This window comes from Nipponia nippon, unplaced genomic scaffold (genome assembly GCF_047370975.1).
Source record: "Nipponia nippon isolate SJK-2023a ecotype South Korea unplaced genomic scaffold, ASM4737097v1 scaffold_15, whole genome shotgun sequence".
NCBI classification, from domain to species: domain Eukaryota; kingdom Metazoa; phylum Chordata; class Aves; order Pelecaniformes; family Threskiornithidae; genus Nipponia; species Nipponia nippon.
The window spans coordinates 12,720,791-12,742,852 of NW_028262331.1; the positions used below are offsets into that span (position 1 = coordinate 12,720,791).

Sequence of the window (22,062 nt, forward strand, 5' to 3'; positions counted from 1 at the left end):
TGCCTGTGCGAGCAGCGGAGCAAGGTCGTGCGCGGCCCCTGGCGCGATGGGAGAGGGAAGCGGCTCCCGCGGCCGTCGCCACCGCTCCCTGCTGGACGGAGGGGTCTGCCCCGCAGCCCTGCCCTCCGCCTCCTTGCCCACTGCCCAGACGCCTCCGCGCCGGCCCCTGCCTGCCTCCGGCAGGTGCAGCCCTGTCCCCGTGCTGCCGTTCCCGGCGCGCAGCCGCCCGCGGAGCTGAGCCTGGAGGCGAGACTGACCCAGGCCCTCCCGCCCCACGCTCGGCTCGGTCCGGGGGGTTCCCTCCTTCCCCACCCCGCGTGGCCCAGGGGAGCGGGGCTTTCCCTCAAAACAGCGTGTGGCGGTCCCTGAGCGAGGGGCGCTGCTGGGGGGCGATGGAGCGAGCCCGGGCTCCGGGTGACAGCGGTGACACTGGCCTGGGGCACGGAGGGCTCTGGGGATGGCTACCAGTGTCACCCAGTGGCACCGGGAGCCCGGGTGTTTTGGCAGGGCTGCGCTCGCTGGGGGCTGCCGTGGGCACGGGCTCTGGGGCTCGGTGGGGCACGGCTCTGCTCCCCACCTGCCGGGTGAGCCGGGCCCCGGCCCTGTCCCGGTGTCCCGGGGAGGATGGGGAAGGCCAGCACGGGCAGAGACGCTGCCGGCACTGCTGCCTCCCCACAAAGCCCCGCCGCCTCCTCCCCAGCTCCCTGCATCCCTTCCCCCTGCACCGCTGCTGACTCAGGCCCTCCTCCGCTGCCCACCGCGCCAGCCGCCTGCGCGGGGCTCGCCGGGCACCGGCGGGGGGTCCCGTGGGCAGCGCTGGAAAAAGCAACGTCCCCACCGAGCTTGGCATCGGGTGCAGATCTCGCTGGGATTTGAGCCTTACTCATCTCGCGCTCTTCCTCCCCTGTCCCCGCCAGCGGGGGCCCGACGCAGGCGGCTGGGGAGGGGGTGCTCCCAGAAGGCGAGGTGTTCCTCGGGCAGGCGTGCAGCGCGGCTCCCCCCGAGCTGCCCGCCTCCTGCCTGCCCGGAGGCAGCGGCACGGGCAGGGGAGAGCCGGGGGCCATCCCGGGGCCCCACTGCCGGAGCGGGACCAAGCTGTTGGGAGCAGCCCCCCCCTCCTCGCTTCGCCCGCAGAAGCTTCCAGTTGTGGCTGAGTCACTCCTGCTGTAGCTCCTTCACTCCGTGTTTTGGATGGAAGTTTTCCATGGAAACCCACGCTGGGCCGGGCCGCGGGCTGGGATAAACACGGCTGAATCACAAAAGGCCGCTTTCGCCAAGAGCTGTCAGATGGCAGCAGCAGCGCGCACGGCCAGGGGCGGCAGGCAGCTGCCCTGCCTCTCGGGGGGGCAGCGGCACCGCTCCCCGCGCCCCCGCCAGCCCCCCGGCCCACCCCAAAGTCCCGGGGTGCCAGCACGGCACGGGTGCCCCTTGGCAAAGCCGGGAGCGGGTCGCAGCCTTCGACCAGAAGCTGGTTGTGGGGGCCACGGGCTCTCCCAGGGATGCACAGAGACATTCCAGCCGGGGGGAGCCCCTCGGGGGCCCTCGCTGCAGCCCAGTCCTCAGCCGTGGGGCCCTGTGGGGTCGTGGCTGCTGGAGTCCCTGGGGAAGAGCCTTCCCGCCCGCCCGGCCACGCGCGGGGACGCTCGCCCAGGCGCCGCGAGCTGCCGGGAGCGAGGCCGAGGTAAAGGGAGCGTTTGCGCCGTGCCCGTGCCCCACCAAGCACCATCCCACCGTAGAAATGGCAAGTAGCAGCTCGGCCGTGGTGAGCACCGCGTTCCAACCCGGCACCGCCGCGTTCCTGCCTGGCACTGCCATCGTCTCCGCGCTGAGGAGGAGCACGGGAGCTGGACACCTCTGTCCCCCGGCACCGACGGCTGGCCCCAGGCCCAGCAGCTTGGAAGCACCATGGAAGCCAAGTCCTGGTGTCAGAAATCCAGGATATTTTTAAGGACTCTGGAAGAAAAACTAATTCCAGGGTGTCAGCGGGAGAGACTTGGCCTTCAAAATAACAACAGCGGAGCTGGAGCCTTCCCGGGGCCGGAGAGCGGGGTCTGAGGTGGAGCCCATGGGACGTGTGCCCTACCCGGGGACGCCCCGAAGGGGATCCAGGTGCCACCGTGACCTGCACTGTGCTGCGCCGCTGTTGCCGCTGCCCACCCCGGGCACGAGCAAGGAGGTTTTCCCGGGGGGTGGAGGGTGGGTTTCGTGGCCAGCGGCACCTTGGCAGCAGGGCTGCGCCGGGCCGCGTGCGCTGTGCCGAACGCAGCTGCGGCTTTACCTGGGCGCTGGCGGGGCTGCCCAAAGACCCCCTTCCTGGGGGCGTGCGGCGCAGGGCCCCTTGCCAGCAGCAGCGATGGGAAAAGCGGGAGGCGAAGGGGACGGGCAGGAGATGGGCAGCGCACGGCGGAGGCCCGGTGCCCACCATGTCCCCCTGCCCGTGGCTGCTCTGCAGCACCGTGGCCCTGCTGGCCCCCGGGGACCCAGCGGTGGCCGTGCCTGTCCGGGCGAGGGCAGAGCTGCCGGGTGAGGGATCCCGGTGGGTGGCTGCTCCTAAGGGGGCGGCTCTGACCTGGAGGGGGGCACGAGCAGGGGGCCCTGCCTGGCACAGCCCTGACTCGGGTGTGGGTGGCAGCCAGGGGGGCCTGGGGACGCCCGTGGGACCCTGTGCTGCGGCTGCGGCCCCCCCGGGCCCGCAGGGCCTCGTTCAGGGGCCGCATCCCTGTCCCGCCGCTGCTACCCTCGCCCCGCCTGGGCCTGTCCCCCCCGTCCCCGCTGTCCCCCGAGCCCACCGCCACGGGGTTAGGCACCCCCACCGCTCCGGGGGCTCTGCACTCGCTGCGCCCCTTCCAGCCCCCTCCGCCCGGGGCTTTGGGTCCCCGGTGCCCGCTGCGAGGGGCCCTGCCCGGCCGGCACCAGTCGCCGCCGGCTGCCGAGGGCCCGGTGCCCGGTGCCGGGGCGGGCCGGGCCGCTCTGACTTCGCCGCTCAGGAATCTCCTGGCCGCGGCGGGCGAGTTGTGCAACCTGCGCCCGCCCCCGCCCGCCCGCCCGCCCGCCCCGGCCCGGCCCGGCCCGGCCCGGCCCGTCGGGCCGCGCTCAGTCCGCGCCGCGCCAGCCCCGCCGCCGGCCGCGCTCGGCCCCCGGCAGCCGCCGCCCCCCGCCCGCCGCGGCACCGCGCACACCGGCGGCGGGGGGGACGCGGGACCGCGCCGCGGGAGCCGCTTCCCGATGCGGCGGGACGAGGCCGGCGGGGGCAGCCCCGAGCGGCGCCGGGCCCCGCCGGGAGGGCAGGTGAGGGGCTGCGGGGCGGGGGCAGGGCCGGGGGGTCCCCGCCGCCCGAGGAGGAGCCGCTCGGCGCCCGCCCCCCCGAACAGTAAGAGTTGATGTGCGGCGAGCTGCACCCTGCATGTGAGCTCCTACTGCCCCGGGAGGCGGGCCGCCCCCGACGGGACCCCCGCCGCCTCCGGGACCCCGGGGGGGGGCGGTGCTGCCCGCGGTGCGAGTGCGCCGGGCCCGGCGACCATGGCTGTAGACTGTTACCCCCCCAGCGGCACAGTAACAATCTAAAGCCACGGTCGCCCGGGCGGCGTCGGGGGGGGGCGGACGCGGGGGCAGCCGGTGCCTTGGCGACGGCGACGAGGCGGCCCCGCCACCGCAGCGAGCGCGCCCGACCCCCGCCCGCGGCGCGGGGGGGGCTCCCGGTGCTGGGGGGGGGGGGGCAGTGTCGGGAGCGTCCTCCCCCCCCCTCCTCCCCGCCCCCCGCCCCCCCCCCCGGGTCCGCCCCGCCGGGGGGGGGCCCCCCCTACCTGGGCGGCAGCGGGACGGGGGGAGGCGTCCGCCGTGGGGGGCTCGGTGTCTGCGGGGGGGGAGAGAGAGAGCGGGGTCAGGCGGGCACCGGGACCCCCCCCGCCACGCCGCCCCCCCGCGGCGGGGAGCGCTCCCCGACGGCTCAGCACCACGGACAGCTCCCCCCCCCCCCCCCCCCCCGCGCTGCGGCGGGGCCGGGGCCGTGGCGGGGCCGGGGCCGTGGCGGGGCCGGGGCCGTGGCGGGGCCGGCGGTGGGTCATGCTTCAGTAGCCATGACTGTAGACTGTTACTGTCCTGTCCCTACGCAGCAGTAAGCAGTCTAGAGCCAAGGTGCCGACGCGCTGACTCGGGCTCTCCTCGACGGGGTCTCCGCGCTCTTCCGACGCCGCGGCGGGCAGCGGCGGGGTGAAGGCGATCGCCGCCCCCCCCCCCCCCCCGGGCTGCGGGGCCGGCAGCACCCGGGCGGGGGGCAGCGGGGCGCGGGGGAAGCCGGGGGGTGCGGTGCTGGGCCCGGCGGCACCGCGGGATGGGGCTGGGGGCGTCCCGTCGGGGACGGATCCGAGAGGCTCGGAGCGGGGGCGGCGGGCGCCGGTGTCCCCGCAGCGGCGGGGGGGGGGACGCGGGACGGGGACGCGGGACGGGGCACGGACGCGCTTCGCCGCCTCTCCCCGCCCCCCCCCCCCGCCCCCGCCAGGTGCGGGCGGCCGGGCCCCGCCCGGCGCCCCCGGGGCGGCTCCGCGCCAGCGCCCGCCCCCGCCCGGCCCCGCACGGGGCTGCGCCAGGCGCCCCCGCGCCGCCGCCGCCGCAGAGCCCCCCCGCCCCGCTCCCCCGGTGCCCCCCCGGGCGGGCAGGTGCAGCGCCCGGTGCCGCGGGGCGCCGCTGCCCCCTCCGCCCCCCCGCCCCCTCCCCGCTTACCTGGGCCGGCCCTGCCGCGCCGTGCCTCCGGCGGGCCCCCGCTCCCGCCCGGCCGCGGCTCCCGGCGGGGGACGGCGCCGGGGACGGTGCTGCGCTGTCCGCAGCGCGCGGGGCTTTTATAGGATCGGGCTCGTAGTAACGGGGATCTCGGCTCATTCATAGAAAAGCATCAACCTACACAATGACGTGAGCGCTACGTCAGCGAGGAAATTTAGGGAACGGGAAGACGCTACTATTTATATCGGCGCGGGGGGAGGACAGCGGCCCGGAGCCGGGCAGGGGGTCCGGGCTGCACCGCGACCCCGGCCCCCCCCGGCCCCCACGGTCCCCACGGTCCCCGGCTCCGCGAGGTGCGCGGCGGAGCAGCACCCTGCACCCCGCACCCCTCCTGCGCCTGCCCCCAGACCCGGCGGGAGCGGAGGGGCCCGCGACCCCCGGCGCTGCGGCCTGGGGCACCCCCTGCCCCCGCCCCGAGGTGGCCGCCCGGGGCCCCCCGACCACCCCACGGGGCCGGTGCATGGCCTCGCCGTGTCACCACGGGGCTGGCGATGCGGGTCTGCCCGAGCCCCCCGTCACGGGAGGGGGTTGCGAAGGGCCCCGGGGGCGCCCACCCCGGGGTGCCCCTGCCCACCTGCACCTCCCACCCACGGCCGTGTCCCGGGCAGCGCCTCCCGCCCGCCCCCGGTAAGAGCCCCCATCCCTCCGGTGCCACGTGCACCCGTGGGTGCCAGCCCAGTGGCCTGCAGGAGGATGGGATGGCACAAAGTGGTGGGGGGGCGAGTTCGGGGGGGGCACCCCATGGCAGCACCGCGCTGCCCTGACCCCTCCGGCCTGGCAGCGGGGCCTGGCCCACGCTCCCGCCAAAAAGCCGCTGGAGCCCCAGAGCCGGACAGGCTGCGCCTTTGGGGCTGGACTAACTCTGCCCCCCCCCCCATCTCAAGTGCCAGCCCCCCCTGGGTGGGCCTAGAGCTGGGTCCGGGGGGCCGTGGGGGGATCCTTGCCCCCCTTCTGTACCCATCCATTCCCCCCCCAGCTCTACTGGAGCCTTCTGACCTCACTCTGCTCTGGCGAAGCATCATACCGGTCGCCACAGCAACAGCGGCGTTGTCATTGACAGCAGCATCCGCACCGCCAGCATCCGCCGCTGCGCAAGGCCGCACGCTGCTATGGGGGGCCCAGGCCACAACCCCACCCCCCCCCCCCAGTTCCCCACTCACACCCCCAAATGCCTGCAGAGGGATTCAGGGAACGACCCCCCCCCAAAAAAAACCCACCAGCAGCCCCCGCATCCTCCAGCAACCGCCCGGCTTAGGGTGCTGCCACCCCCTAGACCCCCCCCCCCCAAAACGCCTTACCCCCCCGAGGATACGGGGATGCCCCCCCCTCTTTTTTCCCACGCAGGACCGGCGCCCGCCCCGTCGGGGCTCTCCGGTTCGGGTACGGGGACCGGGGGGGGGGGGGTGGTGGTCGCTGCCGCAGAGCTCCCCGCCGCAACCGTGACTCAGCCCCGGGATTAGTCAGCAACCGAGGCCGGCCCACCCGCAACCGGCTGCGCAGCTCCACCGCCGCCACCCCCGAGGGGGGCCGCTTTCCCCCCCACCCCACGCCCCGGTCCCCCGACGCGCACCTCCGGTGCGCGTCGGGGGACCGGGGCGTGGGGTGGGGGGAAAGCGGCCCCCGAGGGGTCGGGATTTTGGGGGGGGTGGGGGGTCGCATCCCGGAGCGTGGCCCGTTGCTGCCATCTCGTGGGCTTTCCACTGGCGGCTGCAGCCGTGTCCCGGTGTGGGCGGAGAGGGGGCGGTCACCCGTGGGGCTGGCAAAGGTGGGGCGGGGGCTGGGAAATGAGGAGGATTGAGGGAGATGGTGTCCCACGGGGAAAGGGGGGGGAGCGTCAGCATCGCCCCGCAATAAAGGGAGTCCCATTCCCTCGGGAACCATCGCCTCGCAGGGATGGGTGCCCTTGTTTGACTGAGCATCACCCCCAACGCCAGGGGTCCCATCACCCCACAGCGATGGGGTCCCATCACCCCCAAAGGCAGGGGTCCCATCACCCTGCAGCAATGGGGTCCCATCACCCCAAAGGCAGGGGTCCCATCACCCCGCAGCGATGGGGTCCCATCACCCCACAGGGATGGGGTCTTCACCTGTCCGAGTGTCACCCTGCAGGGAAGGGGTCCCATTGCTCCATCAAGCATTGCCCCCCAAGGAAGGGGTCCCACTGCCCCATGAAGCACCACCCCACAGAGAAGGGGTCTCATCACCTCTCCCCCAGGTATCCCCCCACTGGCAGTGTTCCCCACCCAACTTGAGCACTGTCCCACAAGGAAGGGTCCCACTGCCCCAGGAAGCATCACCCATAAGGGAAGGGGTCCCGTCGTCTCACCGGGCATCGCCCCACAGGGATGGGATCCTCACCCGCCCGAGCGTCAGCCTGCAGGGAAGGGGTCCCAGCACCCATCAGGCGTCGCCCCCCAAGGAAGGGGTCCCACTGCCCCAGGAACCATCGCCTGGCAGGGATGGGTGCCCTCGTCTGCCTGAGCATCGCCCCCCAAGGAAGGGGTCCCACTGCCCCCTCGGCTGGCAGGGACCTCATGAAGTTCAACACGGGGAAGTGCAAAGCCCTGCCCCTGGGGAGGAACAGCGCGGGGGCACCCGGCTGGGCAGCAGCTCAGCAGAAAAGGCCCTGGGGTCCTGGGGGACACCAAGTTGACCACGAGCCAGCAACGGGGCAAAGGAGGAGGCGAACGGTGCCCTGGGCTGCGTTAGGAGGAGCGTGGCCAGCAGGCAAGGGAGGGGATCCTGCCCCTCTGCCCAGCGCTGGGGAGGCCGCTCCTGGAGTGCTGGGTCCGGTGCTGGGCTCGCCGGTACGAGAGAGACGTGGACGTACTGGAGAGAGTCCAGTGAAGGACCACCGAGAAGATTAAAGGACTGGAGCAGCTCCTCTGTGGAGAGGCTGAGCGAGCTGGGACTGCTCGGCCTGGAGAAGGCTCCAGGCACCTTGTCCACGTAGGGAGGGTGCAGAGAGGACAGAGCCGGGCTCAGTGGTGCCCAGTGCCAGGACCACGGGCGATGGGCACAGGCTGAAGCCCAGGGCTCCTCTCTGCACATCAGGAAACACTTTCCACCGTGAGGGGAGCACGGGCACCGGGGAGGCGGTGTCACCTCCGTCCTTGGAGATCGCCAAAAGCCACCTGGGCACGGTCCTGGGCAACCAGCTCTGGGTGCCCCTGCTTGAGCAGAGGGTTGGGTGATGACCTCCTGAGGTCCCTCCCAACCTCAGCCACTGCGTGATTTGGTTCCTCGCACACCTGAACATCGCCCCAGGAGGAAGGGGTCCCACTGCCCCACCAAACATTGCCCTGGGGGTACGGCTCCCCTCATCCACCTGAGCATCACCCCACAAGGAGGGGGTCCCCTTGCCCACCCCAGCATCATCCCCTGAGGAAGGGTTCCTCAGCTACCTGAGCATCACGTTGCTAGGAAGGGATCCCCTCGCCCACCCCAGCATCACCCCCGAGGAAGGGCCCCTCGCCCACCCCAGCGTTGCCCCACAGCTGGTGCAGCAGCCGTGGGCTGGTGGGGGGCTGCGCCGTACCAGGGGCTCTGCCCTTCCCACCGCCCCGCAGGGGTCCTGTCATGTTGGGGGGCCCCGGGCACCCCAGGAGCTCCCGGCAGGGTCCGGGGGCTGCCCCCAGCCTCACTCTGCAGCAGGCAGGGCTCAGCGCAGGCATCCCCATGGCCCTGCCTAGCGCCGGGAGCAGGGCAGGAGGCGGGCAGCGCCGACCCACGCCCAGCCCAGAGCAGCTCAGCGCTGTCATGAGTTTCACGGCCTCAGCCCAGCCCAGGCAGAGGGGACATGCATCCCCCCGCAAGCCCAGGGGCTGCAGCCACGGGGCGCCGGGGGGCTGCCGTACCCCGGCACCGCCGGGAAAATGAAGTGCGAGCTGCCAGCGGGGGCTGCAGGCTCCTGGCGGTGCCGGATGCGGCCCGGCTGGCCAACGCGCCGTAATCGAAGACATGTGTGTGGGCTTTGGGGAGAGGCTGCGCTGGGAAACAGGGCCCTGCGGAGACCGGGGGGCTGTATCCTGTCCAAAAGCCCAGGTCCCACATGAAGCCAGGCATGCGAACGCGATCCAAACCACAGCTGGATTTGAACCGAATCTCCCAGCATCTGGGCTAATTTGCTGCAACTTTGATTGATCGTGGGGAGGGGGCACGGGCGGGAGACGCTCCAGCTCAGACCTCCCAACAGAGCCAATGACTTAACCAGAGCTGGTTCCAATCTGCTCAGCACATTGAGGCGAAAATGCCCCTTTCCCTGCGCGCTCCCGTTCGCCGGCTGGCTCTGCCCGTGGCCCCGCAGCCCGGCATCCCTCGGGGCTGAGCGTGTGCCGCAGGTCCCCGGGGGGTCCCGGGCAGGTCTGGGGCTCTCTGGGTGCAGGACGCGGCTGCAGAAGCCAGGTCGGCCCTTCTGGGGCTGGGGCCACCCCTCCGGCGGGCAGAGCAGGGCCGAAGGGGGGATATTCGTGGATCCAACCCCCCTCCACCTGCCCCAAGCCCCTGCGAGCACCGACCCGTCCCTCTGCTCCCACGAGAGGCTGGGAATGGGAGAGGAGCTGCAAAAGAGGGTGGAAAAGGTGAAGGTTTTTCCATTCCCCCCCTCGGCCGCTGCCCCGAGGGCTCGGCGTCACTCAGCAGGTAGCTGGGGCAGCCCGGGGTCCCGGCCGGCCCCGGGGGAGGCAGCTGTCTGGGAGCCGCTCGCTGCCGTGATTTATACAGCACAGTCCCATAAATTACCGGGACGGAGCCCGCGGGAGCCATCGCTCACAGCGACGTCCAGAGCTCGCTGCCAGAACCTGAAACACTTCCAGCCGTTAATTGAAGAGGAAAAAAAAAATAAAGGGGGGGGTGGGTGGAATTAGTGCCCGGGGAGTTGGGATTAAACCACAGCTCTGTAACGAGGAGTCGCCCGTGTCCCGCTCCCAGGATCCCGGTGCTCCCTGTGGGCACGAGCCCAGGATGGGGAGCAGGGAGGGGGATTTCTCAGCCGGTGCCTGGGACGTGCCCACCGCAGGGTCCCCACGGGCAGCGACGCCCCGTCCCGGTCCCCGTGGGGGTGTCCTCGTAGTGAGCTGGGGTACCCTGGACCCGACGGGAATCTGAGGACGAGTTCCAGCCGAGTGGTGCTGAGCCGGGAGGGCCAGGGCCACCATGGCCGTGCACCCTCCCTGCCAGCACCCATCCTCTTTTCTCCCAAATTCAGGGCTGGCCAGACCCTGTCCTGCTGGCAAGCACTGTGGGACCCCCGCAGCGCTGTCCCGGCCACCGTCCCCAGCCCCTGGGACCCCACGCTGGCTCCCACTCACCAAGGGCCCAGGGTTACGGGGTGAAACCCCGGGAGCATCCCGGGCGGCCCCAGCCAGGATGGCCGAGGGTCGGGGAGCCCTGCGCGGGTCGGGGGGTGCCAGCGGGACCCCCCAGGACGAGCGGCTGGCCTGGAGGTGCCCCTCACGGTGCTTCGCTGTACAAGGGGGTTGTGCAAGAGGCTGCGGCCGTGAGAAAGGAGAAGCGAAAGCGCGAAGCGAGAGGCGGCTCCCCCCGCACCGAGGCGGGGACCCCGCACCGCACCCCCGGCCCCGCAGCCTTTTCGGGGGCGGCTGGAGGGACGGAGCGAGGGGAAACGTGGCGCCGCCTCCCCCTCCTCCCCCCAAACCGCCGCAAGCCCCCGGCCCACCCCGAGCCGCCGCACATCTGGGCGCCAGGGCTGCGGGCCCCCCCCCGCTTTCTGCCCTCCCCCACCAGCGGCAAATTAACCCCGGCTGCCTCCCCCCCCCCAAAACCCTTCCCCACATCACCTGCACCCATGAGGGTTCCCCCTAAGCGCCCCCCCACCGGCCGCCCCCCTCCACTCGTGTCGCCCCCCCGCGTGGGGCAGCAGCCCCTCCCTAGCAGGACACTTCCCCCCCCCCCCCTTCTTTTACACACGTTTTACCCTTCCCCACCGGCCGCCCCGTCGGGTCCCACCGCGGCACCTGCGCGGGGAGGAGCCGCCACCGGTAACGGGCGGGGGCGGAGGGCACCGGGAGCCGCTAGATGGCGCCCTACGAACGGTACCGAGCCGGGGGGGGCGGCGGACTTTGCCCGGAGCCACCGGGGGGGGGGGGGGGGCCGGGCCCCCCCGGGGGCCCCCCCCCCCCCCCCCCCCCCCGGTGGCTCCGGGCTAACGCTGATGTCCCGGAGATGGAGACCCCCGAGGGGACGGCGGGGTCGGAGACCGGGCTGGGGAAAACCGGGCTCGGAGGAGGAGGAGAGCGGGATGGGGAGGGAGGGGAAGAAGAGAAGGAGGGAGGGGGGGGGCCCGGCTTGTCGGTGCCCCGCCCGGGGATGGGAGGAGGAAAACCTCCCGCCGTCCCTTTAACAGCCAGCGGCGCTGCTCGGAGTTCAGGCCGGGGTCAGGGGGAGTTCGCAGCCCGGGTTTCACCTCCGAGCTGGCGGCGTCGGGAACCCCGAGGAACCGCTGCTGCCGCTTCTTCCACCGCCGCCGCCGCCTCCTCCTCCTCCTCCCGTTCCGTGGGACCGGCCGGGAGCGCGGGGCATGGAGGAACAGCAGCAACAGAGGAGGAGGAGGGTGGAGGGGAGCAGCAACCGGCGGCGGCCCCCCCGGGGCTGAGCCATGAGAGTTCACCGAGACCTCGGCTGGTTGGCGGAGGCCACCGGGCGCCCAGGTAAAGCGGGGCGGGGGGATGGGGACGGGGACGGGACGCACCCCAAACAATTTAAAAAGAAGGGAAGAAACCCCCTCCAAAGAGCGGCTCCGCGGGCGCTTGGCTTTGCCCACCTGGGAGGGGGGAACCGGCACCGGAGCGGAGGCGGGGAGGGGAGGTCCCGGTCTCCCCCCGCCGCCCCCCGCTCGCCTCCGGGGGGGCAGGGGGAGAGGAAACGGGGGCGGGGGGCGCCCGGGGGGGCCCGGCCGGCCGCTCCCGGGACCGCGGCGCATAAGAGCCGGGGGGGCGCGGCGGGAGCCGGGGCAGCGGCGCCGCGCAGGTAACGGCGGGCGGCGGGCGGGGGGCGGCGGCCCGGTCCCCCCCGCTCCCCGGCGCAGGTGGGCGCGGGGCTCCCGGGCGCTGCGGGGCCGGGCGCGGCGCTGGCGGCGGCGGGCGGTGATGTCACTTTCTCCGCAAGCCTCCGGGGGTTTTCGCCCCCCTCCCGCCCCCCCGGCCCGCCGAGAAGCGAGCCCCCATATAAGCGGTGGCACCGGCCCGGCGGCCGCGCAGAGCGGCCGGGACGCGGCGGCGTGCGGGGCTGGGGGCCGAGCCCCGACCCCCGCCCCGACCCCACGCGCGGGCCGAGCCCCCCACGCGCGGGCCGAGCGGCCGGGCCCGGTCGCGCCGCTGACGGGGCGGTGTGTTGCAGGGCGGCGGGCGAGGAGCGGGATGCTGGACGCCATGGAGGTGCCGAGCCACTCGCGGCAGCTGCTGCTGCAGCTGAACACGCAGCGCACCAAGGGCTTCCTGTGCGACGTGATCATCGTGGTGCAGAACGCGCTCTTCCGCGCGCACAAGAACATCCTGGCGGCCAGCAGCGCCTACCTCAAGTCGCTGGTGGTGCATGACAACCTGCTCAACCTGGACCACGAGATGGTGAGCCCCGGCATCTTTCGCCTCATCCTCGACTTCATCTACACTGGCCGCCTGGCCGAGTGCGAGCCGGGTGGCGAGCAGAGCCTGGGCGCCGTGCTGGCCGCCGCCAGCTACCTCCAGATCCCCGGCTTGGTGGCCCTTTGCAAGAAGAAGCTGAAACGCAGCGGCAAGTACTGCCACCTGCGCGGGGGCTACGCGCCCTACAAGCTGGGCCGGGGGCTGCGCGCCACCACGCCGGTCATCCAGGCCTGCTACTCGGGGACGCCGCGGCCCGTGGACCTGCCGCCCGTGGAGCCGGCGGCGCCGCTCAACACGCAGTGCGGGGAGCTGTACGCCTCGGCCGCCCAGGGCGCCCCGCTGCACCCCCACGGGCTGTGCCCGCCCGAGCGCCACTGCTCGCCGCCCTGTGGCCTCGACCTCTCCAAGAAGAGCCCCACCGGCCCCTCCGCCCAGCTCCTGCCCACCGACCGCCTGCTGCCCGGCGAGCCCCGCGAGCCCTCGCTGCCCCCACGGCATGACAGCCCCCCGGTCAGCGCCGGCCTCCTGGCCGGCCACGCCGCCGCCTACAAGGACTCCCCGCCGGGTGGCGAGCCGGGCGGGCACCCCCACGCCCCCGACCCCTTCCGCAGCACGCCGCCCTGCGCCGAGCCCCCGCTGCCCCGCGCCGACGGGCGCGAGCTGATGTACCGCTGGATGAAGCACGAGCCCCTGGGCCCCTACCTGGACGAGGGGGAGGCGGAGAAGGAGCTGGAGCGGGAGGAGAAGGCCGAGTCGCCGCCCGCGGCGCCGCAGCCCCGCTACCCCAGCGTGGAGAGCAACGACCTGGAGCCCGATAACAGCACGAGCGAGGAGACGGGCAGCAGCGAGGGCCCCTCGCCTGGTGACGCACTGGACCGCTATTGCAGCCACCTGGGCTATGAGCCCGAGAGCCTGGGAGACAACCTATACGTCTGCATCCCCTGCGGCAAGGGCTTCCCCAGCTCCGAGCAGCTCAACGCCCACGTGGAGGCCCACAACGAAGAGGAGCTCTATCACAAGGCGGCGGCTGAGCAGGCCGTGCCCTTCCTGGACAAGGGTGGCCCGGGGCTGGGTGACATCCTGCGGCCCTACCGCTGCTCCTCCTGCGACAAGTCCTACAAGGACCCAGCCACGCTGCGGCAGCACGAGAAGACGCACTGGCTGACGCGTCCCTACCCCTGCACCATCTGCGGCAAGAAGTTCACGCAACGCGGCACCATGACCCGCCACATGCGCAGCCACCTCGGCCTCAAGCCCTTTGCCTGCGACGCCTGCGGGATGCGCTTCACCCGCCAGTACCGCCTGACCGAGCACATGCGCATCCACTCGGGCGAGAAGCCCTACGAGTGCCAGGTGTGCGGCGGGAAGTTCGCCCAGCAGCGCAACCTCATCAGCCACATGAAGATGCACGCGGCCGGCCCCGATGGCAAAGCCAAGCTGGACTTCCCTGACAGTGTCTACGCCATGGCCCGCCTCACCGCCGACCAGCTGGGGCTCAAGCAGGAGAAGGCGGCCGAGCTGCTCTCCCACACCTCGCACTTCCTTAGCGACCCTAAGGCCATGGAGAGCCTCTACCCGCTGGCCAAGTTCACGGCCGAGCACCTGGGGCTGAGCCAGGACAAGGCGGCTGAGGTGCTGGCGCAGGCTCCGCATCTCCACGCCGAGGCTGCCCGGACCATAGAGCGATACTCGCCCCCCTAGCGCCGGCCCGGCCGGGGGGCGGGGGGGGCCGTCGGGCTCCCCTTGCTGCCCCGCGTGGAGCTGGGGGGGCGAGAGGCGGTGGGTGCTCATCCCCCAGCGCTGCCGACGGCCCCGGAGAACTCGCTCGTGGTGGAAGGTCCCATGAGAGCTTCCCCGGGACGGCTGGATGGCGTGTCCCGCGACGAGCGCCCCGGCTTGCCCGGGAGAAGCCGATAATTCAGGGACTGACCTCGTGGCATGGCCCCCGCTTGCCGTGGGGGGCTGCTGGGCCCCCGGCACCGGGGCAGGAGCGATGCACAAGCTGTGAGGCCGGGCTGCGCCCCGAGGCTTTGGAGGACATGAGCCCGCTCCTTACCTCAGGGCCGTCCCCGGCACCGTCCCCCAGGCGGGGGGATGCCCTCGGCAGCTGCCCGCGACACCCCGGCCCTGTGGCGGGACCCGCCGGCGTTCAGCTCTGCCCTGACGGGACCTGGACTGTGCCGCCTCGACCGTCGCGGGCCTGTGAGTAGTTCATCCGTCGTGGCCGGAGCGACGCCTCCGAGCCGCCGGCAGCTGTCCTGACCGGGAGCGGCGAGCGTGGCTGTGCCGGGGCTGGGGGGGTCTGTGCCGGCCAAACTCCGCGGGGCCATGCTGGGAGCTCGGGGACAGACTGATGGAGGGGGACGGTGGGGTCTGAGCAGCGGGCAGGGGGACGGCGGTTGAGTCCAGGGGGGCCAGGGAACCGCGATGCTCCTCGCCCCGGAGCAAGCACTGACCTCCCGGCCGAACCTGGCGGCTCGGCCGCTGGCACCCCGTGTTTCGGGAGGTGGGGCAGGGCCTGTCACAGACTGAGCCCCTGGGCCTGCCCCAGCAGGCGCCTCGCCATCAGGGATGCCCGGGGGCCCCAGCGGCTTCGCCCTCGGGCAGCCACTTGCCTTGATTTTTTTTTTTTTTTTTTTTTTTGCCAAAGATGCCCGTCCCCAGCGCGGCCGGGCCGGGCCGGGGGGTTCATGACAAAGACAAAGCGGTCTGGTTTGTCAGCTACGGGGAGGTGGGCAGGGGCTGCGGGAGGGGGCCGGGGAGCAGAGCCGCGGGGCTGCCCCGGGCTGGGCTGCGGTGGCCTGGGGCCGAGTCCCCCCGCGGGACTCCCCTGCCGCCACCGCACCCCCTCTCCTGCCTTCTGCTCGGTGCGGGCAAAGCCCCCCTGGCCTGGACCCCCGGCCCGTGCCCTGACCCCTCTGCCTGGGGCTAATGTGAAGCTTCTCCCCTCCCCGAGCCCCCTCCTCTCCTTTGCACACGAGGCCCCAGGGTGGCCGCCAGCAGCGACCATCCCCGGCCTCGCAGCCACTGTGCCTTAGCCTGAGCTGGCCGCTCCTGCCCAGGTGCCCCCTTGCCCCCCTGGGCTGCCCGGGTCCCCCCGGGGCCGGCAGCGTCCCTCCGGAGCTGCCGTGGGGCGAGCGGCAGCAGCACCCAAAGCACAGCTGGCAGCGCCCAGCGGGGCCGCCGGCCCCCTCTGTATCACGTCCGATTTGTACACGGGCTCCTTGCCCTTTTTTTTTTTCTATAGTCGAAACTGAACGAGCAATAAAGTGACATTAACATGCGTGGCCTCGCGTCCTTCTCTGGGGACGGGCCCGGCCGGTGCGGGGTCGGTGCTGCGTGGGGCTGGGAGGTGACCCCGGGTGTGCAGGCTGCGCTGGGGGGACGGCGGGTGCGGAGCTGCGGGGAGGGGAGGCGAGGGGCTTTGCCGTGTGTCTGGTTTGCCCGGAGCCCCCTCGGCTGGGGGGCAGCGGCGGTTGCAGGTGGGACAGAGCTGCCGCCGTCTTTGCGAGCACAAACGCCTCCCGCTGCCGTCCCTCCCCGCTGTCCCCCACGCCCACCCCTGCCCCGAGCTCGACAGCAACTCGCCCGCCGATGGCAAATGAAACAACGTGCTGCACAGACAAGTGTTTAATGCTAAAAAATTATTAAAACCATCTTAACAAAATAGCCCGAACGTGGCCGCCTCCCCGAGACGCGGGCTCCTTACAGGGGCTCGGGGCAGCAGCCTGGCACAGATGGCCCCAGGCACGGGGCGCTCAAGCCAGCGAGCCCCTGCTCCGCTCGCCGTTGTGCCAGCTGGTCTGGTGGCGGCAAGACCCCTGTCCCACGGCCAAGCCCGTGGCACGGCGCGAGGGGTCGGCATCGGGCAGAGCTGCAGGTCCCTCTGAGCTGGTGGTACCCCGGGAAGGGCCCTGCAAAGCAGCCCTAGGGCAGCTCTGTTAGAAAACAAACATTTAAACACCCGGTGTGGAGGAGAAGGCAAAGTCTACGTGGTGCTTACAGCCAGCGCGGCGCTGCACATGGCCGTGGGCGCCGATCCGGGGCGTGGGTGCTGTGTGTGCCGCGGCCCTGGGTGGGCTCAGCCATGGTGATGGCACCCTGCAGCAGGCACAGACACCCCAAAGTCTGTGTCGAACAGGCTCTGGTGCTGCAGCGCAGACCCTCCTTCGCTGGCAGCCGCCCTGCTCGGCGCCCCAAGGCTGGGACATTCGTATGGCACAGGTTAGCAAGCACAACCCCGCTCGTCTCTGTCGCTGCGCTGCGCAGCCCCACTGCGGCCGGGTGCTGCCGAGGCTCCGACCCCGGAGCTGGCCCTCGCCGTGATGCCGGGTGGCCAGCGCAGGGGTAACGCCGGGCTTCCTGATGCAGGCACTGGGTCCGAGCCACCCACACAGGAAAGGAAAACGCTGGGCGCCGTCCTACTGCTTCCTCCGCCACCTTTGACGCTTCCCTCCCACGGCCGCGGTGCCCCCGCAGGGACCGGGGACAGCCTCGGGGTCACTCCCACCCTCTGCTCGTGGGACTGGGACTTAACAGAGCTCCAGTTCACGGGTTAATGCTCCCTCTTAGCTTCTGTATATCTGGCGTGTAACTGGGCTGGGGCTGGGACACAGCGGTGGGACAATGTGGGGTGGGGGGCACTCAGGAACCCCCCAGCCCTGCACCGGCTCCCGGTGGGTATGACCCAGGGATGAGGCAGGGGGGTCCCTTCACGGCTTCCTCCACGGTGAAGGGGCAACTCAAGAGGGGGCCCTCCCAGCTGGGCAAGTGGTGGGGGGCCGGGCGCTGCCCCGGCTCTCTCCAGCCCTGCAGCCACGGGCAGAAGCTGAATCCCACAGGCAAGAGGAGCCCGTGGTGATGTGGGGACTTGTGGGACAGCCAGTCCTGGGGTCCTTGGGGACCTGGAGGATTTTGTTAGCCTCACGCTGAGTCTTGGGTCAAAAATGTGTCTAAAGGTAGTGGGGTGGGACTGAGGGGTTTGGGGGAGGAGGGAAGGGGCAGGTAATGGCTGGGGTGGGCAGGGGAGCAGAACCGAAAGCAGCTGTGGTGGGACTGGGGGTGTTCAAAGCCTCCCCCAGCAAAGCAGGCAGGGACACACCTGAAAACTAACCTATACTGACATCTGAAATGAAACCCAACAAGCAAACCCTGCACCAGGGAGAGGACAAGCACCTCCGCAAGCGGCCCCCCTGCATGGGTGGGCGTGGGGTGGGGAAGGGGCTGGCAGTCTGGGGCTGCCTGGACCATGCAGGACCAACAGGCTGGGCAGGGGGGAACCTGCCCTTGAAGTCCATGGCCTCTCTGAGGGGCACGAGCTAGACTAAGCAATCCCAAAGTCTGCGCTGGCACGTCCCCAGTTGCTGCCCTACGCAGCCTACAAACCCGAAGAGCCACCAACTCGTGACTCGAGCTCTCTGCAACCAAGCAAACCAAGCAAAAGGCTGGCAATCTGGCACGGGCTCACCCAAAGCTTCCCTGGCCAGCGGGGCTCGCCAGCTCCGCGCTGGCACTACCCAAAGGCTGGCAGGACCCTCAACGGCCCAGCCTCCACGTGAACCATCCACAGCAATGACCTTCCCAGCTGGTCTGCCCGTGGGGAGGGGGCCCTTCGCAGCATGGCCATTCTGGGGTGGGTTGAAGACGTGGCGTTTATTGTTCGTGGTGGGCTGGAAGGCGGTGGTGGCATGTGGTGAGGGCTGCCGCTGAGGCCGGTCTCCCACCGTAACAGGCTGCATGACTCGCTCAGGGGCTGTCGGCCCCGCTCGGCCCCCTCAGCCCTCCTGGGCCCACTTGAGGAAGGTGGGGATGTCCCGCACTGGCACGTTGCGGGTCAGTGCTTTAACTCGCAGGTTCCGGTCGTCCGTCAGCAAAACCACTTCCCTGAGCAAACGGATGGGATCGTCTGCAACGAGAGAAAGCGTGGTGTGAAGCTCAGCCCTCCCCAGCCCTTGCACCCATCCCACACCATGCTCTCCCCACGCTGTGCCCCCCACCCCACCCCGGGGTGCCCAGCACCCGGCGGCACTCCCAGCTGCCCGCTCCCTGCTAAGGCTGCCCAGCGCACAGACAACACTCATCGCGAAGGCCGCCTTCTCGCCTCCCCGCGTCGGCTGGGGGATGATTTGTGATCTCTGATGCCCGCAGCCCCAGGGCCAGGAAGGCCAGCGAGCGGCACCAGGGTCCCATGCTGCCCGCTGCCCGCATGGGGTGGTGCGCCGTGCCGTGTTGTGCCGCAGGCAGGGAAGAGGAGGTCCCTCTGCCTGACCCAGGCCAGGAAGATGGCCTGCGACCCTGGCTCCAGCAGGAAGCTGGTGCTATTATTCTGGTGATCTCATTATAAGATCTAAAACCACCCCTTATTTTTTGCAAAGCTTTTTGGAGTTGCCACTGACACTGAGGCGTTTCTGGCTGGGGCTCAGACAGCCAGAGAGAGTTGAAGCCTGAGAAATAACCGAAGGGATCTTGCCCCCAGATGGATGAGCTGCCCCGCACGCAACATGCCGGGCTGGGATGTGGGAGCCACGCTTACGTGTGTGCGAAGCAGGGGAAGCATATGGGGTATGTGTAAGCAGCTGGGTCCTGTGACCAGAGTACTGTTCCTATGAGCACAGGAAACACAGTGCCTCTGAGCCAGGACGGGAATGGAAAAAACAGAGTTTATGGGAGCCCAACATGGGCCCAGATTGGCTGCGCGGGAGCGGCAGGACGAGGGGAAGGGGAGGGTGGCCAGGAACGCAGGCTGTGGCCACGGTGTCTGGGCTGAGGGTGTTGGGGCGAGCGCCCCGGTCGGCCTGTGCCGGGGGGAAGGGGAGCAGGGACTCGGCGGGAGGGCAGGCCCGGGGCTGAAGGCTGCTGAAAGTGGGATCAGGAGGTTTTGTGCGGACACTTTAAGAAATGTGTAACAATAAACATCCTCTTCTCCACGCTGGTGACGCGCCTTCTTGTTACAAACCAGAGGCTGTCAGCTTGTCAGGCCCCATTCCCCATAATCCACATGATTTCAAAATTCAGCATCATTTGCACATAAACATTTGGTGACGGTTTCTCTGTGAATCTGACAAGTTAAGCTGCTAAGAATTCGCACTGACAAATGCGGGTTGATTTCTTGGGCAGCTGCTGATGCGATTCCCATCCCCACTGCCCTGGCAACAGCCCGGGGGCTGTCTGATCCCAGCACGCGTGACCGGTGCCAACTGGGCATCAGGAGGGAGAAGGGCCCTGGCCAGGAGGCACCGGGGCTTGCGGGGAGGAGGCTCATTCTGGCCCTTTGTCACCACTGCTGGCACCATGAAATTGCTCTGGAGAGATTTATGGTGGGCTTCTCCCAGGCTGGGGCATCCCCAGCACAGCGAGGTGCGCATTTGGCAATGTGGTGAGAGGGCCGCAGCCTGGGGCTGACCAGAGGCAGGAGGTGGCACCTTGGTGTTGAAAGAGGCAAAATGCGGAAGATCCGCTCCAAGGGCCGTGGAAGAGAAACGAGACGGGTCCGTGGGACGCAACAGAGAAGGGACGAGGAGGATGTGAGGACGCTCTACCTTTGTTGGAGGGCATGAAATCCTTGGCCTTGTCATTGCAATAGTGGAGGCAGCAGGACAGAATCAGGTCATCGTTGTTTCCCTGGAAGAAAAGGGCAACGTTACCCCTGGCAGGAAAAAACCTGCAACCCCACCACCCTGATTTCTGCACTGCCCTTCAGGCACTGCCGCAGCTCAGCGGAGAGCAGGGCTGCTCGGAGCCGAAACACATGCAGCCCGCAGAAGACTGCTCAGCCGCCTGCAAAGGTGGGGACAGAGCTACCCCCTGCCCAGGGCTCGCAGACCCCAGGGTCCCTGGTTCCCCCCAAAGAGGCAGTGGCCAAGAGCCTCCAGCCTTCGGCATCGCTGCCTCCGCATCCCACCCTCCTGGGGCTGGGATGTCCCTTACCTGCTGGCCGGTGGTGTCTTCGCTGCGGAAGGAGATGGACTCCAGCTCGTTGCCTCGGCTGGTCAGAGCCCTCAAGCAGTTGTCCCGGCTCTCGAATCGCTCCTCCAGGAACTCGATGGACTTCCTGGCTCTCTCCTGCACTTGGCGGGCATAGCCTGCGGCCCGGTGCTCCATCTCCGGGCCCTTGGCCAGGCCGTCCAGTTCGTTTATCACTTCAAACAGGAAGAGGAGGTACAGTTACTATGGGACAAGGTGCTCCCGTGACCTGCTGCTGGAGCACGCAAGTTGCCAAGGCCTTGGGGCCGGGGCACTGGGAGCTGGCTCAGGAAATCTGGGTTCAGCTGCTGCAGCGGCCCTGCACTCCTGGACTTGGCTGCGGGTCTGGAAAAGCTTTGCTGCTTTCCACCTCTGTGGGTCACCTGGCTTGGCCCCGAGAGCGCAGGCACCTCGCCCCTGCAGTGTGTGGGTAATGCTCCCTAAGGGCATCCCGCTCTGCCCTGCGAAACGCCGGGACACCACCGTGCCCCCTGCCCCACGCTCCTGCCTTACACCTCCATGTGTGCCCGAGGAAACCAGAGCCTCCTGCGGCCCGCTCCTCCGCCTCCGAGCACAGCCAGGGCCAGCAGCACCATGCCTCCTGCCCCACATCGCACCGCCCGGCCCCGCGCCTCTCGGCTCCCTGTGCTTACTTCCAGACACAAAAAGCTGCTGCCCTCCCGCCGCGGGGCTGCACGCGGGAACAGGGTCACGCGTGGGAGCAGGCAGTTCCCACTTCAGCACTTTCCCGCAAAAGTCCTGGCCCCATTTTCCCCACCTGAAGCCGCCGTCCCAGGCTCCCAGCAGGGGACACGCTCTCTCCAACACCTCACCCATCTGGGTTCGCACATCTGTCCCGACACATGCTTGAGACAAGCCTGAGCCTGGGATCAGGCGCATTCCCAGCCCGTTCGCCTTAACTGGAACCCGTCAAGCCTTAGAGCCTCCTGTACTGCTGCCAAGCGGCTGGGGTTCCTCCGGCCCCCCAAGCCCAGCAGAAGCCCGAGGGACCCCAGCAGAGCTCCAGGAGGGACCCACCCTCCGGCGCCACGGCTGCTGGAAGAGCCGCTCTGTCGCACAGCAAGCACGCGTGTGCGAGCAAGATGCCGCCGAGGTGGCTAGCGGCGAGGCCGGGCACACAAGCATGCAGCCAGATGTGCGCAGGAGCGTCCTTGCCTGCAATCGTGCACAGGGCTGCGTGTGCGCGAGGCCGGGCACGCGAGAGAGCTGGTGTGCACGTGTGCGCAAGGGAGCCTCTGTGTGCACAGTGTGTGTTTTAGCCATGGCTTCATTTCTGAAGATTGTTTCCGAGCCTGGAGCCAAGTCCTGAGTTCAAGTGGGAACTATGCATTCCTTGGGGGTTCGGGGAGAGAGCTCGGGGTCTGAGGCCTCTCCCCAGTGCTGTGAATCACTGCCCGGGGAGCCTGCGTGATCGTTCTGTTCCATGGTGAGACTGGCACTCACTGTCTGGGTATTCAAATTAAAGCTGCATGGAGCTGCTTTGCTCTTCGCTGGCCCGCGACTCTTCTTGCTACCGACCTGATGCTGCCATTTCCACACAATGCACGGCTGGGCCCGGGGTGGGGGGAGCCGTGCAAGAACGGAACATCAAACAGGAAAAGCTGGTATTCCCTCCCGAAATCCGCCTTCCTGCTTCCAAGCTAAACAGGCTTCAAAGGGGAGGCTTGTTTGTGCTTCTGCACCAGGCCTGGCTTCTCCATGG

The 22,062-nt window shown here is 70.1% G+C and overlaps 2 protein-coding genes across 5 annotated transcripts in view; one reads left to right on the forward strand and one right to left on the reverse strand.

Moving 5' to 3' along the window:
- The first annotated feature begins 11,119 nt into the window (after positions 1–11,119).
- HIC1 (HIC ZBTB transcriptional repressor 1) lies at positions 11,120–15,660 on the forward strand. Its single transcript, XM_087751723.1, has 2 exons — positions 11,120–11,444; positions 12,133–15,660. The coding sequence occupies exons 1-2, from the start codon at positions 11,393–11,395 to the stop codon at positions 14,076–14,078; spliced, it is 1,998 nt and encodes a 665-aa protein (XP_087607849.1). The 5' UTR covers positions 11,120–11,392; the 3' UTR covers positions 14,079–15,660.
- A 332-nt stretch (positions 15,661–15,992) lies between these two features.
- SMG6 (SMG6 nonsense mediated mRNA decay factor) overlaps positions 15,993–22,062 on the reverse strand; it is a 115,489-nt gene continuing 109,419 nt past the window's right edge. For all 4 annotated transcript variants that reach the window (XM_087751885.1, XM_087751884.1, XM_087751883.1 and 1 more), the window contains exons 17-19: positions 20,304–20,515; positions 19,916–19,997; positions 15,993–18,282 (exon numbers count right to left, since the gene is read on the reverse strand). In XM_087751885.1, coding sequence (XP_087608011.1) covers positions 18,152–18,282; positions 19,916–19,997; positions 20,304–20,515 — 425 coding nt within the window. In that variant the 3' untranslated portion in view covers positions 15,993–18,151. The remainder of the gene's footprint in view (positions 18,283–19,915; positions 19,998–20,303; positions 20,516–22,062) is intronic.